Source organism: Augochlora pura, chromosome 10 (assembly GCF_028453695.1).
Source record: "Augochlora pura isolate Apur16 chromosome 10, APUR_v2.2.1, whole genome shotgun sequence".
In the NCBI taxonomy this organism is placed as follows: domain Eukaryota; kingdom Metazoa; phylum Arthropoda; class Insecta; order Hymenoptera; family Halictidae; genus Augochlora; species Augochlora pura.
In genome coordinates, this window is record NC_135781.1 from 1,332,088 (window position 1) to 1,349,171 (window position 17,084).

General features: G+C 45.3%; 1 protein-coding gene and 1 non-coding gene across 2 annotated transcripts in view; both read left to right on the top strand.

Annotated features, from left to right (window-relative positions):
* LOC144476538 (dipeptidase 1) overlaps positions 1-9,470 on the top strand; it is a 249,408-nt gene extending 239,938 nt beyond the window's left edge. The window contains 1 exon segment of the mRNA XM_078193618.1: positions 9,266-9,470. Coding sequence (XP_078049744.1) covers positions 9,266-9,470 — 205 coding nt within the window.
* Positions 9,471-11,776: 2,306 nt separating this feature from the next.
* Positions 11,777-11,937, top strand: LOC144476640 (U1 spliceosomal RNA). Its single transcript, XR_013495058.1, has one exon. It is a non-coding gene; the product is annotated as a U1 spliceosomal RNA (small nuclear RNA).
* Positions 11,938-17,084: the final 5,147 nt, after the last annotated feature.

Consider the following 17,084-nt stretch of genomic DNA (forward strand, 5'->3'; position numbering starts at 1 on the left):
GTCCCCCGTACATTTTTATGGAAATTCCGTATTACGGCTTTTTTTTTACGCCGCCCTGCCCGGTTCGGCTGGCTCGAATCGCTATAAATCACTGTCAAGTGCCCGCATTCGAGTGCCGAGGCGAAAGAGAGGCCGTCCAGGACCAGCCGATAGAGACACCGAACGCGATCCCATCGATACTCGGCGAAAATCTAAGGAGAGAGAGAGAGAGAGAGAGCGAGAGAGACATCTTCCGTCGCCACAGTATATATTTTATTATTACAAATTGTAATATTATAATGTTATATTATTATTATTATCATTATGTTATTATATTATTATTATTATGTCGCTATTACTTGTTAAAATAAATAATTATAATAATCGTAAATTCAGTTTAAGCAAATTGTTTAAATATCGAACAAAACGCGTTAATTTCGATAGGATGTTAGCAGAAACGCGGAATCTAAAAGATTAGATTCTAAATTAAGATAATAGCACTGTATAGTTTTATTTTTACAATATCATTGATTTTTATACCGTCGCGGATAATGGGTTAAGGTTATAGCGTGCCTGAGTACGTTTATTAATTCCGTTAGTGATGCTTTTACCGTTTTGCAAATATAACCTCATTCAATACATTCTCTTCGATTCAATAAATTTCATTCAATTCACCGAATTGTTTCCTAGTGCCGTGTAATTCAATTCGTTCGATTGTTTTCCTAGAACGAGCAATTCAATCGACAATAAATCACTCGTGTACTATACATAGAACGAACATGAATAATTAATTTATTAGTTCGATAATTTCATATGAAGCACTTAATTAAATTATGAGCGTTGAATGGGTACGTTTAAGTGATACCAGAGTATTATGGAAGCAACAATATCCGGCTGTATTTCAAAAATCTAGCAAATAATTAACAATAGTATCCTACAACATCCACTTTATATTCCAAAAATCCAGCGAAATAATTAACAATAGTGCCAGCAACATCCATTTTATATTCCAAAAATCCAGCAAAATAATTAACATTGCCAGATTATGTTAGGTTATGCCCAAACGCCAGGTTATGTTAGGTTATGTCGAAATGCCAGGTTATGTCCAAACGCCGGGCTGTGTTAGGTTATATCCAAAAGCCGGGCTATGTTAGGTTATGTCCGAACGCTAGGTGATGTTAGGTTATGTCGAAATGCCAGGTTATGTCCAAACGCCAGGCTGTGTTAGGTTATGTCCAAAAGCCGGGCTATGTTAGGTTATGTCCGAACGCCAGGAATTGGGAGAGCCGCTCCACGAGAACACGGCTTGCTGGACCCGCGGCAACTTGGTCGAGGCTCGGCTCGAGCGCCGCCAATAAATCTGCACGGCCCAATTTTACGCCGGCAATATTTTATCACGCGCCATATACCGCGGGTCTTTGGTCGTCGCGCTCGTTTTCAACGATCGCGCGCGCGGACCGCGTTATTGTTACTCGGTCCCGCGCGGATTCGCCCCGTCCCCCGGAAGAACTCCAGAAACAGGACGGCAGAATTTCCAGATCCAGCGAATTTCATTCCGAACGACACGCGTTCTCGCGCGGTCGCCGATTGCTTCGCTGCCGGAACGCTCGGCCGTTGTTACGTTGAAAATGTTGTCGGGGCGCGGCGACGAAAAGGCGGAACTTTTTATTGGAGACGCGCGTGCATTTTTTATTCGATCCAAGGTGAATTTCCAGGGGAGCGGTCTCGTTCGAATCATTCTCAAAGCGGAATCAACATTTTTACACCGGCAATTTTGCATAACGCCGTGGTGGAATTCTTTTTTCCCGAATTTCAAATGAACCCGGCCGAGGAATGGGAGAATTATGTGCAATACCGCGGGAGAGGTCTGTCCTACGGGAGACAGCTCCAGCGACGATACAGGAGGGAAATAGTTTCTCATACATACGGCGGGCGAAACGGGGGTGCTAATATCGCAAGGTGGAGAGAAGTGTTCCGATGGTGGAATTAGGAGTCTGTCGAGTGTAGAAGGGAATTGAAGAAAAATGAAAAGAGAGAATTGTCATTTATATCGTTCGGAAACGGTGTGAAATTATAGAACTATTTAGGAACGAAATACATATAGTTCGTTTACTGTAAATAATTCTTAATTCTCGAAAAAATATCCCATAGGTAAGTACTATCTCAGACTTTTACGGCTGACCCCTGATTTATAAAAGAAGTGAAATATAGCAGCAAAATAGCCAAGAGTGTCCTAAATGTTATATATTAAATATATTAATGCTTTGCACTCCGCTGTACCGATGTCAGAAGACGTCGTGATTCTAGCATGTCACTCGGATGTCCTCGCTAATGGGACATCAAGATGCGTTCCCGTGAATATTTTTCAATGAAAAATAGCTCGAATTAAAGCTCAAGGTGTCTGCTTTTCAACCATATTTGCTAAATAATAATTGTCCAGTTATGTTGACATGGCCACCCATTTTCCAGCGGTACTAAAAGCGTTAAGCAAGATGATCGCTTCACGAACTTTTGGTTCCGTCATCGACGAAGAAAATCTCCGTATCCGATACCAAGGCGTTTGACGCGGCGATATTAGTCAACGTTCGCATTATCGACAGCCTGGAAGTGTTCGCAGTGATAACGCCTCTCTCTCGTCTCCCGAGCATAGGAAACAGGCACGCGACGACGTTGCCCCGGCTCTCTCTCTCTCTCTCTCTCTCTCTCTCTCGCTCTCTCTCTCTCGCAGTCGCGGCGCGCGTTAATGACGGACACACTCGATTTGGAAATTCCCGAGATTGAAACAACGCTCTCGTGGCCGCTCGACGCGACGCTCGATCTCTGCTCGCAGTATACGGCTGCATAACTGCCAGTTTCAGCCGCGATATGACGCGCCATGAATAAGTCTCTAACCGCTCTTGTTGGCCCGACATTGTCAGCAGAGGTAGCTTTCAACGGTTCCGCAACGCTCTCGTTGTCGACGGTGTGTCCCCCCCACCCCCGCCCGCCTCCCGTCTCTGACGCTCGTTATGACGCGCGTAATGAGAACGTCGAAATTCAGGCTTGATCCCTTTTAACGCTCAACTCGGCCGTCGTTCCTCTAATTCGCCGTGAATATCCGGCCGGCGCGTCTCGCACCGCCGCGATGCACACTCGCCTGCGATACCTAAGCGTTCGTCGTCAGCTACCACCCGTCGCGTCCCGTCGGCTTCAACGCCGAGCCATTTATTCGAGGCCGATCAATGGGCTCGCTCGCTCTTATCCACCGACAACCAGTCCTTTGGACGACTATACTATAGACGATGCTCTTGCGACGGACCAACACACGCTCCTTAAGATATATATTAGAAATGATTCTGTACTATTGTCCCACGAATCTTAGTGGCGTCCCCTATATCGAGTTCACTATCTTGCGCAGACTGTATCACTAATTTTCATCGAGCATACTCTCAAAGATATACATAACCTAACATGGAAAGAACTTATATCGTCCGCCCTGATGTTTCAATTTCATGTAATTTCGACACCGTACTAGTTTTGGTAAGCCTCTCTTCCACCTCTCTCGACAAGCGCGATAGAGTTCGCGGATGGTTTCGGACAGGGCGACGCCGTAAGAAGCGTCGGTGATGAACGACGATTGATCGCTAACGAAGCGTTTACCTCGAGCCGTCGGGAGCCGTGGCGATCTTGAGCGCGTTCGCAGTCGGCTTCCGCCGTGGCAAAACCACGCTCGCGCGCGGCTGCTCGCGCAGGCCCAGCTAATTACGCCATTAGACTAACGATTGCTCGGAGGTTGACCGCGAGAGCTCGACATTCTCGTTACCGGGCGTCCCGGCGTCGGATGAATTTTAATTGCGCCCGGAAGTTCGTTGTTGCCCGTAGCTGGCCGATCGGTCGTCGCCGGCGCGGCGAAGCCTCTTGGTCTCCATGGAACTCGCATTTGTGAACACTGAATTTACGATTATTGTAATTACCATAATTGATCATCAAATTTTTAAAACACTGCCCTGCATAACCTCACATTTTTGGCAGAAAAACCTAATTCACCATAAATCTCAATACACATTCTCCTCTTACAAGAAAAAAGACAACGACAAGTATCGGATAAAAGCTGGATCCAATCGCCGAGATGATTTTGGCCGGGGAAAAGGCGACAGCTTTTCCAGCGCGCACTTTGCGCCGGAACCTGCATCGCCGCCATCTTTGGCGGAAAAACGTCGACCGCGTTCGCGAGTCCCATCGAAAACCGAAAATCCGATTCCCAGGCGAAGACACATCCCGTCCAGCACCGTTGACGGTGATTTATAGGCGGGAATGAAAGGCGGCGAGGGAAGGAGAGAAAAAAAACGTCCGCTCGAAGAACGAACGCGGGGATCGATACGCGGTGGAAACGCCGAGAAAGGGGGTCGAGAAGAAACGGAATGGGAGAATCGACGGTTTTCGAGCGATCCTCGCCGTCGCGCGGGATCGCGACGCGTTTCGCCGGGGTGGGGTGGGGGGTTCGATTACGCCGATCGCGAGATCATCGGCCGGGATAATTCGCGGTAATTATCGGACCCCGTTGCACCCTTCGGCGGCTGTTTGCGGAGCGTTGGCGCGGTCTAGACGGGAAATGGAAGCACGGCCGATACTTTCGAAGGCTTCGAGATATCGTCGCCGGCCTCTCTGCGAGCTCCCAGACCGCCCCGAGGGTCGATCTAGGGGGAATGGAATGTAGGTTGCACTTTTCCAATGTGGGACAGGTGTGTCAGGACTGTTTTCTCTCTCTCTCTCTCGCTTGCCTCAGCTCTCTTTTCCCTTCTTTCTCAGCGATGAATACTAGATTTTACCGTGGAAGCGATCTCGCGTCGATGAGAAACTTTTCTTCTTAAGGTGTCCCATAAGTTCCTTCCTTTCCTTGTTGCGAAATTAATGTTTATTGTTTATTCATTGTATTATATATTCTTCCATCTCTCAGGCAGCCTCCTCGTGCCCTCTCTCCAAAACAGTTCGCTACTATCTAATGCACTTTATACCCAAGGATTTTCAACATGCATACTCCCGTCTTTATATGTATATAGCCTAGAAAGAGGTATGGAACACCCTAATATTTGCCAGCGCGCCGAGAGTCGTTCTCCTCTCGGATCGCTGCGGCTCGCGTGCCTCTAAAACATGAAATTACGAACGAAACAAGAATCTCTAAGGCAGAAGCGAGCGCAAAGTCTCTCGGGGGATCTTTCGTGTAACGGGTTTTCCGAGGACCGTGGCTGGGAGAGGGTGCAGCGTAGCGAAAGATCAGATCAATCGACCCGGCGCATCCGAGTCCGGGCCGGTCTTAATTGCGTTGCAATAATCGCGAATTAAAATAGCCGGTGCCGTTATAATTCTCGTCATCTCCACGGTTATCCGTGTTCGGCCGACGGGGTTGTTAAAAAACGGGCTAGCTTCGGGGGGTGAGAGAGAGAGAGAGAGAGAAGAGGGAGGCTCGACCTCGTGGCACATTTACCAAGAGAGATCGCGCGGTCGTCCGACTCCGGTGAAATTGAAAGGCGAAGTCGCGTTGCGACGTCTCTTGCTCTCTTCGCGCGGCGCGCAGTGATTAGAGCAAAAAAAAGACAAAAAGAGCAATATTTGTTTTATTTTATTTTTAGTATGTAATTTAGAGGATTTAATTTTAGAGCGATATAGATAATTAAAATTAAATAGTTTAAAACGTACGATTTTTATTCTGTTCGTTTAAAGATCACCGTGCGCCAGGTCGCGGTGCCGATCTCGCAGAAAAGAGCTATAGTAAACGCTGCTCGCCCGTTGGCTCGCCGCGCTATAGTAATTAAAGTAATGAGGGATAAACCGCCCGAGGAGACTCATAATTTATCCGCGGCCGCTCCTCTCGACAAGCGTCGTCATTGTACGCGGCGCGACGCCGTCTCCCGGCCGCGATTTCTCCTCGAATAGAAAAATCGCGTCGGCCATTTTCTCGACGACGACTCCCCACCCGCGCGCCAACTATAAATCTCTCTATTGTTGCTATCGTCCTATTAATCTTCGTTGCGCACCCGAGGAAACCGCGGAATATTCGAAACACAAACGTGTACAAAGGCGGCGCCGATATTAGTTGCATCGTCCGGAGTCAGAATTAACCCTTTGCCGTCGAGCGGCGATGCCAGAAATTGCCCTGGTATTTTCCGATGAATTTTCTGAAGAATTTTCGGAATGTTAAATTTGTTCATATTGGATAAATCGTTGAGTAATGGAGATCTTGTATAAGAATATACGCGTTAAATTTCGTACGTATTAAATAAAAAGAATTATATATGGTAAATGGAGATATTTTACGTTGAAATTAATATCTTCATTTTGGAGGTAAATTTATTAAATTACTGTAAATTAGATTTATTAAATTACAGTAAATTAAATTTATTAAATTACTGTATATTAAATTTATGAATTTATTATGAATTAAATTTATCAATTTATTATGAATTAAAATTATTAATTTATTATGAATCAATTTATTAATTTAAGTTACACAAAATAGCACAGAGATATTGTAATAATATATTAACCCTTTGCACGCGAAGCTTTTTTTACTGTATGTCTAAAATATACTTTTGGACGGCGCACGGTAATTCTATATTATATAATTTATTAAAGCAATTTATTTAAATGAAATTTAGTCAATGTAACAGTTATACTTTGAACAGTTCTTTAAATAAAAATAAATTAGCTAATGCTAAAATTCGATTAGAACATCGTATAATAATAATAATCTTGAGCGACGCCTCAAAGTCCCCCCATTCGAGTAAAAATAATTAAATAATTCTAGAATAATAAAACAGCAGTTCCTTTGCAATGCTAAATGACTAGCTCGATAACGAAATCGCAATTTACTCTCTCGTCCGCGCCACGTGCAAATTTGAAGAGTATACGGAGAGAGAGAGACCCCTGTTCCATTTTCACGGGGTGACAATTTTTAATCGGCATAAATTATACTTTTTATTCCGGCTTTTTCTAAACGCTGTCTCTCTCTCTCTCTCTCTCTCTTTCTCTATTGAAATAAGAATTTCCGCGTTTGTCCGCGTTAATTTAATTTTATGGAAATTTCGACGAATATTTTGAATAGAAATTAAGTGTAACCGCGAGGGGTGAGAGATTTCAGAATTTTGCGGAGGGAAGAAAATAAAGGAATATTTAAAACGGTCGGTATAATAATGCCGCGTTACAGATGAAAATAAAGGATTCGATATGGCGGAATGGCAATGTAATTATTATGGTCGTATTAACATCATTATCGAAAGGATTGAAGAGAAGACTTCGCAAGCACATGTGTAGTCAGAATGATAATAAATCTTTATTATTGTTAACGTTATTATTATTATCATTATTATTACCATTATTACTATTATTATTATTATTGTCATTTGGTCATATCGAAGAAAATACAACCATATTTAAAATACCGAAAGCGATAATAATACGGTAGCCATTACGACGCGAGTAGGTCTACCCACCTTGATTGCAAAAGTTAACAAACGTCGATGCCATGGAACGATTACGGTCGTAATTGGAAGCTGCGAAATATCGCGGTTGCATTCGGGAGACGATCAAAAATAACAATTAAGCTCTGTAGTTAAATATCGTTCCAAAATATAATATTGTATATACTTATCCATAAACATCTAATAATTGAACAGAATCTAACAACGTAATATACAAGAATATTTCGACTCTATATTTTCGTCTCGCTGGCCCTTGTTCTCGCCGCGCGGCGTTTCCCAGAGAACTTCGCTAGTAATAAGAAGCGGTCGCGTGTTCCCGATGTCGAATAAAAGCGATGCGTTCAATAGGCGAGAGAGAGAGAGAGAGAGAGGAGGTAGAGAAATTCTTGAAGGCCGGACTACGAATAATAGAAAGCGAGGAGAGAGAGAGAGAGCAGCGAGCAACGAGAAAACTGCGATTCCGTCGTCGTCCGCTGACGGTCCGGTACATACATAGACTTGGAACGAGAGACGGCGCGTCCCAGTGATTGCGAACAGTTTCTTTTCCTCGACGGTGAAAAGAGGGGGGGGGGGGATGGCCGGCGAGCCCCCTCCGCAAGAAAATGGAACGTTAAAAAGCGCCGCCGCCGGACGACGGCACACACACGCGTAATTCCCTGCCGGTCGGCGGCTCGTTGAAGGAACTCGACCGAAGAATACGCGGAATGTCATTAAATTCTTTCGCGGATGGATTTTTCTACATGTCAACGGGTTCCCCTTAACGGCGCGCGCTCGCAGAATTTCCGCGGCGAAACCGTTTCGCTTTTCCGTCGCCGCGGAAAAACTCTGCGACAGAAGGAGACGCGAGCGCGAACGTTGAGTAACGAAGGTCCGCAAAGAAGATTACTCGTCCGCGACGCGACGTATAATGGATTAAATTTCCCGCGAAGAATTACGCGCGCGCCGGCGAAATTGCACGAGGAGAGGGAGGGAGGAGGGGGGGCAGGTCGGGGTCCGCGGTGGCTCGTCGAATACTTTCGAGCTGCTTTTTTAATCGAATTAAGGCCGTCGCGACGGTTCATTAAAAACTCGTCGCGCGGAGGGTATTTACGTGTTAGGGTGGACCATAAGTTTTGCGGCGACTAGCTCCGACATAACGGATGGATTCCTTTCGCGAAAGTTAACTAAGAGTGTCCCTATTTGCGTATATACCGCGAAAACGTCGTTTTAGCCTTACCTAAGGCAGAACCAGCTGGAAAGCCTTTACGGCGAGACTAGTAGCGAGCCCAACTCGCCTCAGGAACTCCACCTTTTCTGTATTTAAAAATTTTATGAACCATAAGTTATTATGGTATGGTTATAGTAGTATTATTATATAAAGTAATTAATTACTGTATTAGAGTATCTCATAAGTTCCTTTGGAAGCGAAACTTTGTACGAATTCACATATCCCGTCTCGATTAAATAATTATTTATCATTGTCCTGTAAACGTTAGTCAATGTCTCATTTATTAGTTATGTCTCAAATTCACTATACCAATTTTCATCGATCAGTACTCTCTAGTTGATGCACAGCGTGGCGCGGAAAAAAACTGACACCCTATAACAGGACACGGTAATAAATAATGGCGATCCGGTCGACCGGCGACTTATCGAACCGCTGTTAGGGTGTCCGCCCGGCTATGAAAGCCACTTTGCAAGCCGGGCGAAGGACCAGGGGGAAGGGCCACTCTTTGCCTTCTATACCCGGGTCTAACAAGAACCTACGATTAGTCTGGGCGGCTGGAGACCGCGACCAGATGGCCGACGATCATTTTCATAAAAACGACTTTGCCGCACCGGTGTTTCAGGACACCGTCGGGCTTGGAGGACGTTAGCAAGTACCCGGAGCTGTTCGCGGAGCTGCTGGCGAGGGGATGGTCGGAGAAGGACGTCCAGAAGCTGGCCGGGCTGAACCTGATACGGGTCTTCAAGGCGGTCGAGAAGGTAAATTCGAGCGCGGGAAACTCGCGTCGCGAAGAAGACGTGAAAGAGACGAAATTCAACGCGTCTTGATTGATAAAGTGTTCGGTTTATACATAAGTGCTATAGTGATTAAAATTACGTATTTTTGTTCACTTATATTTTACGTCGTCTCAACTACGCTTGCGATTATTAGCGACGCTTTTTAGTTGGGGATATTTGAGTTTACTATTATAATACATAATTTGCAAGATTAAAGAAAAAAGAAGATAAAATTTATTAATTCTTTTTTAAAGTTTAGATATATGATATTTAATATTAACACTGTAGATGCAGCGTTGTGTCCCCGGGTATTGCTAATTATTATATCGAATTTAGTGGTGTCATATGTTCCATTATTCTAGTTCGCTGCAATGTCAACCCTTTGCGGTTGTATTAAGTTTATGCATAGGTATCAGGCTGGTCAAAATTAACTATAAAATTTAATCTATTATCGGAATTAGAGATAAAATGTAATCAATTGTTGAAATTAATGACAGAATTTAATCAATTATCAAAACTAAAAATAAAATTTAAACAATTATTAAAACTAAAAATAAAATTTAATCAATTGTCAAAACTAATAATAAAATTAAATCCATTATTAAAATTAATAATAAAATTAAATCAATTATCAAAAAATTTATTAATTCTTTTACAAAATATAAATACACCAAAGGCAATAATATCTCTCAATTTCAATAAAAAGAAAAAAAGAAATAATAAGCAGCTTCGGTGACTGATAGTGACGACACACGGTTCCAAAGGGTTAAAACTAGGTTCGAGTCGACGAGAATCGCGCGAGCACGTTGGTCGGTGGAAACGATGTCGAATTCAAGACGACGGAGGGCAAACAAGAGCAGACGAGGTTAGAACCGCGCTGAATGTGCAATCGGGTTGATTTTCGCCGGTGTTCGGTGAAAGAGCGACAGATTCGCAGAAAAATCATCCGGGACAGGAGGCGGAGTAGTGCCCGGCGCAAAATAACCGATGGCCAGAAACCAGGTTAGCCGAGTCGACCAATATCGGATTTAATAAAGCACACAAATCATGCATCCACCCACGGACGCGCGACCGGTTCATCGGTCTCGGCGGGGCCGCGGGATTTTTGTCCTTTTGGAGCCTCGCCAATCGCAGGACCAGCTGGCCCTATCCTCCCCTGGCTATGCTCTCTCCACTCGGACCATCCATGCCGTGACTTCTATACTAGTCGACTGCGATGCACTGCGAACCTCTGTCGCCTCCGATGCCGCGTCTATCTCGCGCCAACGTGTTAACCCTTTGAAGGATTATTGGAAATAATTCTACTTCTACAACTGATACTATCGGCGCGATTAAAGATATTAAAGATACTCGAGCGGCGCCTCTATGGCGCCATTAAAATTGTTATAACACGTTCCAAAATTATTTCTGCAAATATCGCCGAAGCATAGATTGAAAAAATTGTTAAAAGTATAACTGTTATATGAGTCACGAGACTCAATTTCACACGCATAGAATAAATTTTGTTATATAAGATGGAAATACTAAAAGTCAGAAAAATGATTTTTGATTTGCAGTTAAAATGGCTTCGAGTGCAAAGGGCTAATACTACTCTTCCAATAACCACGAAGCAAGGAAATAAACTCAAGCACACCAAGCGACAAGCGTTACTTAATTATCAAACCTCAGAAGCAAACTATTATCGTTACGAACCATATCGTAACACTAACCTCTACGACTGCACCTAACCTCTACGCATTATCCTACGAAACTCTGTCCAAGGATAGCTAGTCCACTAATGCTACACACCCGGCTCAGTATCATCGCGTATATTTTCACCGTCATTGGGAATATTTTCACCGTCACCGCCCCAGAACCCGTGACAAGCGGGCCACGCTTTTGATTTCATTCGCCGCCAAATGGATATTTTCCGAGGGTTCGGGGGAGGTAAGGGTGGCGCCGATGTCGGCGGAGGCGGACGCGCGCCGGCAAAAAGACGCGTTGAAGCGACGGAACGTGCAAAGCCGGGCAAGTTTAAAATTAATGTTCCGCCGCTCCCCCGGTAAAAACCGTCCGTTTAAATGCAACGTCACGACACGATACAAATTACTATTCGTCTCTTATTCGGGTGCTTGTCAGATCCAGGAGGGCGGGAGGGAGGGAGAGGCCGCCGCCGCGCCTGCAGCTGACCAAGCACACTGCCCCGGCCGGAAAAAAAAGAACGGGGCGCGTTCGCTCGAATATTTTCAGGACGACGGTGAAATTTGGCTTTCTCGCTCGGCACTAAGAGGGTTAACCTATGACGAAGGCGCCAAGGGGTGGCATTGTCCTTTTGCTCCGAGCAGGTGCAAAGACTGGTGTCGCCAGAGTGATACCACATAACCTGGCGTAGAGGTTACCGTGATCATGAAGGCGGTTCCTCCAGGGTGAGGCTCTGCCATTGCACTACGGTTGAGCTGACCCCTTGCGAATATCCCTAATGTGGATATCTCGGACGTAAAATTTTTGTTAGTCGGGACTGGTATCGCCAGGGTGCGTCGCGCGCTAAAGAGAAGACGAGAGAAAAGGCTCCGTCATCGCCGAGAACTTTCGTTCGGCACAGAATATACCTCGGCTTACAGGCTCGTAACGCGAGAAATTACCGCCCCGCTCGGTTTCGCGCGCGCGGCGCGACCTAACTGCCAGGAAATTACCGGCGATAATTTAATCACCGGCCCTGGGCCGGAGGTGCGAACGACGCTCGCAAAACCGAGTTTATTGACGCGTGATCGTAACGAGGCCGACGTAATGGGAAAGGGGGCCGCGCGGCGTTGTAATTGGGGTTACACCGTCGTGTCCCCCCTCTCCCCCGCCCCTCCCCCCTCTCGAAGAAATTCAAACCGACTCTCCGTCATCGACGGATGGGCCCCGCCGTGTGTTTCGAGCGACAATGGCTGAACCCGTCCTATCGATCCAATTAACAGTCGCGTCGTTTGCCAATGAATAGCGCCGCGACTTCGGGCTTGCTCGAACACGCGTGCTCTTTCTCCCGGACACGAACTGCCGTAGAAATACTTTTGAACGGGATTTTTAACCCTTTGCACTCGAGTGGCACCAATGAAAATTGTTATATAATTAACAAAATAATGTTGACATTATTAAAGATCCTTCTATTAAAATCGTAACAGTTTTATTTTTCCCAAGACTCAATTCCACAGGCATAAATTATACCAAGTACTGTACTACAGCTGGTCAAAATCAAAGGGACGATAATTCGAATATAGATCAAGGAAGTTAATCGTGCAAGCAGAGATTCGCTCGCGCACATTTTTTCCGGAATGAGAGAACCGGGCGGTAATTGGTAGCTGAAACGACCGGGAACAGATCAAATAAAGTAAATTACAATGGAGCCGTAATCTCGTTTCGCCAAGAGAAATTCTATTAAGGCCGGGGCCAGTCAAGAACGGAGTTAGAGATATTGCGCGAGGAGGTGCTGGGAGCATTCGCGTCGGACGGCGGAGATGCAGTTGGTCAGTTTCCTGCGAGGAGAATGTTTCTCTTACGAGGCCGGCGCGGCTCCAACGTTCCGGGGACCGCGTGAATTTCGAGCTCAAAGCGCCGGGAGACCGCGTTGAAGCTACACGCGCCAGGCGAAGAGATATATGTGCGCGCGTAGAAGCTATACGGTACAGTCGGTCCCATAAGTATTCTCATCCTCATTGCTTCCAAGAGAAATCTTCGATTTTTTCCCGTCAAGCTATAGTATATTAAAATAACCCTCGAAATTCTGCCATGTACAGATCTTTTATTTTATTTTATTCACGAGGAGTAAAATCAATATATTTCTGTTATTAGTTAATCAATTTGTTAGAATTTGCTATAAATAAACTTTATACATATATAATAAACTTTATTAAAATTCTCTCACGTACAGATCTTTTACTTTATTTTATTTACGAGGAGTAAAATCAATATATTTCTGTTATTAGTTAATCAATTTTGTTAGAATTTGCTATAAATAAACTTTATATATGTCTTCACTCATAATAAAAATTTTATTGAAAAATCGTACACGCGTTCTTTAATTTCACCAAATTTCTCTTACAAGCAACGACGGGGTACGAATACTTATGGGACCGACTGTAGATGCTTCTATGCTACCTGCACACCTCGCCTTACCTGGCGTCGCGACGCCGACCACCTGGGCCGACTTCCCTATGTTCCGCGGAGCCCGCGTCGTCGCTTTGAACGATTTTAATTCGCAGCCTCGTTAGAATCCTCGGACTCCGCTCGTTACCGGCGCGACGCCCGAGAGGAGCGTCGTAATTGTTAAAACAATAGATCCCCCTGCCCCCCCCCCCTGGGGGGTGGGAGCTGGGTGGGAACCGGGCGGAACAGGATGATGGAAGCTACACCCACCTGGAATTGGATTTCGACGTCGTTCACCGAACGGCGTGCAACAAACTCGGAACCTCGAGCGACTCTTTCGGATTATTCCGCTTCCGGGAAGACGGCCGTCGACGCCGCGAAACCGAAGGAAGACGCTATCGGCCATTGAATATTTATAGGGAACGCCGGCCCGGGAAAATTCACTGGAAAATTGAAACTCTTTAATCGTATTCGAGTACCGGCGTGCTCGTTCTCCAGGTTGTAGATAGCGACGTCGGCAAATAGTTTCAGCGATTGGGAGTGTGTATAGGTTTGTTGCGGATAGGCGACTTGCTGATTGGTCGTCGTGGTTGATTATGTTGCAACAAAATGTGGTGAATAAGACTTTGCAATATCTTGACAGAACCCCTTGCAATACGACTCCTTTAACGCTTCATTGATCGGCACTTATTCGTCATTAATATTAATATCTTAATATATAAAATGACAGCCGACGGAGGTTACCAAAATGGCGGACAAGAGGTTAACCCTCGACAAGACCGAACTATATCATCGTCACGTTTCTTCTTCGAATCAAATAGGATTTTATTTATTTTATTCATTTAATTTGTCAAGGTCCCAGTTATTCACAGGATTTTCATGGAATATATAAGCACTGACAAATATTATATATACAATAAAAAATAAAAATATTAAAAACTCGCACAATATCGTATTTATTACGAATTAATCTGTATTTAATATATAAAATGTAAGGTTATTGAATTTGGGCCTGAATATCAAATTTGGGTCCGGTAAAAAAATCGACCGATTCACGTTCGGTGACGTACGGGTTAAATCAATTTTTAAAGGCGTGAATTTTAAAGAAATTCATTAAGGAAATGAATTTTGAAGAAATAAATCGAAGACACGAATTTCGAAGAAATGAATCAAAGAAAGAAATTTTAGGGAAATGAATTTCGAAGACGCGAATCGAAGAAACGAATTTTGATTGGTGGTGATTAAAGCCGCTGCATAATCATTAAAGCAACGAAAGGAGAAGATCGGTCCCGGGGATGATCAGGTGGATTCGAGGGAAGTTCTCCGCGCGGACCTCTGTAGCAGCGCGGCAGCATCGTCAGCCCGAATTTCGATGCTCGATACACGCCCGGCTTTCTGATAAATGTGCAAAGCTCTTGGGGATCGGCGCGCGAGCGCGGAGAGAAATAGAGAGAGAGAGAGAGGGGCTATGAGTAATCTGAATAGCGTAGAATGCAATTATTCCGATTTCTGTAGAACGACGAGAGGAATCTAAAACGTACTGATAAAGGATTCGCCTGCCGGAAACCATTTTAAAGGCATTAAATGGCGAGCAGTTTTGATGCAAATTTCCCAGCTGCGGATTTCTCTTCCCCCCACCCCGCCCTACCCCGCCCCCGAGGGGAGGATACGTTTTCTATGGATCATTTTACGGGTTGTATAAAATCGGAGGAAATATATTATGAAACACCGATGGGATACCTATAGTATAGTTTCTGTAAATGACGAAGAAACTGTAGCAGGTAAGAGGTAATGCTATTGGTGTGAGTCACAAGAAACAATTTCATATTTACAAAATACATTTTAGTCTAGTTATAGTTTATACAAATAGAAGTAGGAAAATTTGTAAACCGGAAGCCGTCCTAAGCCGCATAGGCAAGGATTATGTGTAAATAAATAAAATACATTTTGTCACATAAAATGGAAATACTGTAAGCTAGAAAAATTATTTTAGATTTAGAATTAAAATGGCGGCGAGCGCAAAGGAGTAAGAAAACAATATTTTTCCGAAAGTAGCCAACAACGATATCTCGTTCTTTGGCGCTAAAAGGGTTAAAGGATTGAGGGGTGACGAGACAGTGGCCGGAGAAGAAGAAGAAGAAGCCGGGAGACGTCGCGTCGCGCTGTGCTTCGATAAAGGACAGTTTACGCGACGAGGACGAGAGAAGCAGCGTTCGGTCTAATGGCGGAGCGGCTCGTTTTACGGCAGCCCGAGCACAGTTGTTTGCAGGGCTCCGGCGTAGTTCGTCACCGGAAAATATGCGCTGTCCTCAGAAACAGATAAGGGGCAGCGAAGCGTTCGGGAACGTAGGACGCGACGTGCGCTATCTCTCGCGGCTGCGAGCGGCCGAGATGACCGATCACGCGTGCTGCCTCGCTCTGCCTCGCCTCGCCTCGCCGCAAAATAAAGGGCCTCGTTACGGCTCGAAGGCCAGCCGAGAAAAAAGGGACGACGGCGTTGCGTTTGATTAAAACGCTGCAGAATTTATGGACAATATCTTCGGCGCGGAGCATCGCGCGTCGTTGCCGCGGGAATCATCCCGCCGCGCGTCCATTAACATTTTAATTTCCCCGACGATCTCGCGGAAACGTTCCGCCGTGGTGCAGACCGCGGCGGGAACGAAGACTCGCGAGACGGAAATATAAGGATAGTCTTGTGTAATGTTACGTCTTAACGTAATTTCTTATCGGATCTATTTTAATAAAATCGGAAAAATAAAAAAGGAAAAATTGAATCTATTTTTCTCTGCTATAAACATCGTCCTTAAAAAGCTTATCAAAAAAATATATAGGCATCGACAAGAGCTGCGAAAGAAGGATCGTCGAGCGATCGACGTGTTTCGCCAGGCAAAAATCCTAGCCAAGTGTAAACGCGCTGGGATGAAGCTCGTGGGACCGTGATCACCGTGGAGGGCGGTAAGAAGAAGAAGAAGTGGTCGTGCGTCGAATAAAAAGCAATAGCCATCAACCTCCGTCTTCCGGCGCCGTATAGCCCCTCTCTATCCCGTGGCAATGGATGCTCGAACCTCCGGGAAATATGTGCGCGTTTCGCGGCGCGAAAGGAGGTCCAGGGGCTGTTCAACGATTAAAAAGCAAAAACACGAGACAGGATAGAAAAAAGGCGGGCGCAGGAGAGAGAGAGAGAGAGAAAGAGAGAGGGAGAGAGGTGGAGAAAAAAGCGTGGTGAACATCGGTTACGCGTTCGCCGAGCGTCGAAAGCTTCGGGCCGACCGTAATGGCCGTGGAAGGTTAATGGGCTTACCGAAAATTGATGGTGGCTGTGCAGGGTCGCATGAAATACGCGCACCGCGAACTTTTTCCCCTGCCGGATGGCTTTCGCCATACAGCCGCCCCCTCTCGAGCCCGCACTCTTGCTCTAGCTACCCTTTCTCGCCTCTACCGTCTCTGCCTCTCTCTCTCTCTCTCTCTCGCTTTGGCTCTCTTTCTGGCCTTTTGCTATTTTGCTCTAGCTACCTTCTCTCTTTCTGGCCTTTTGCTCTTTTGCTCTAGCTACCTTCT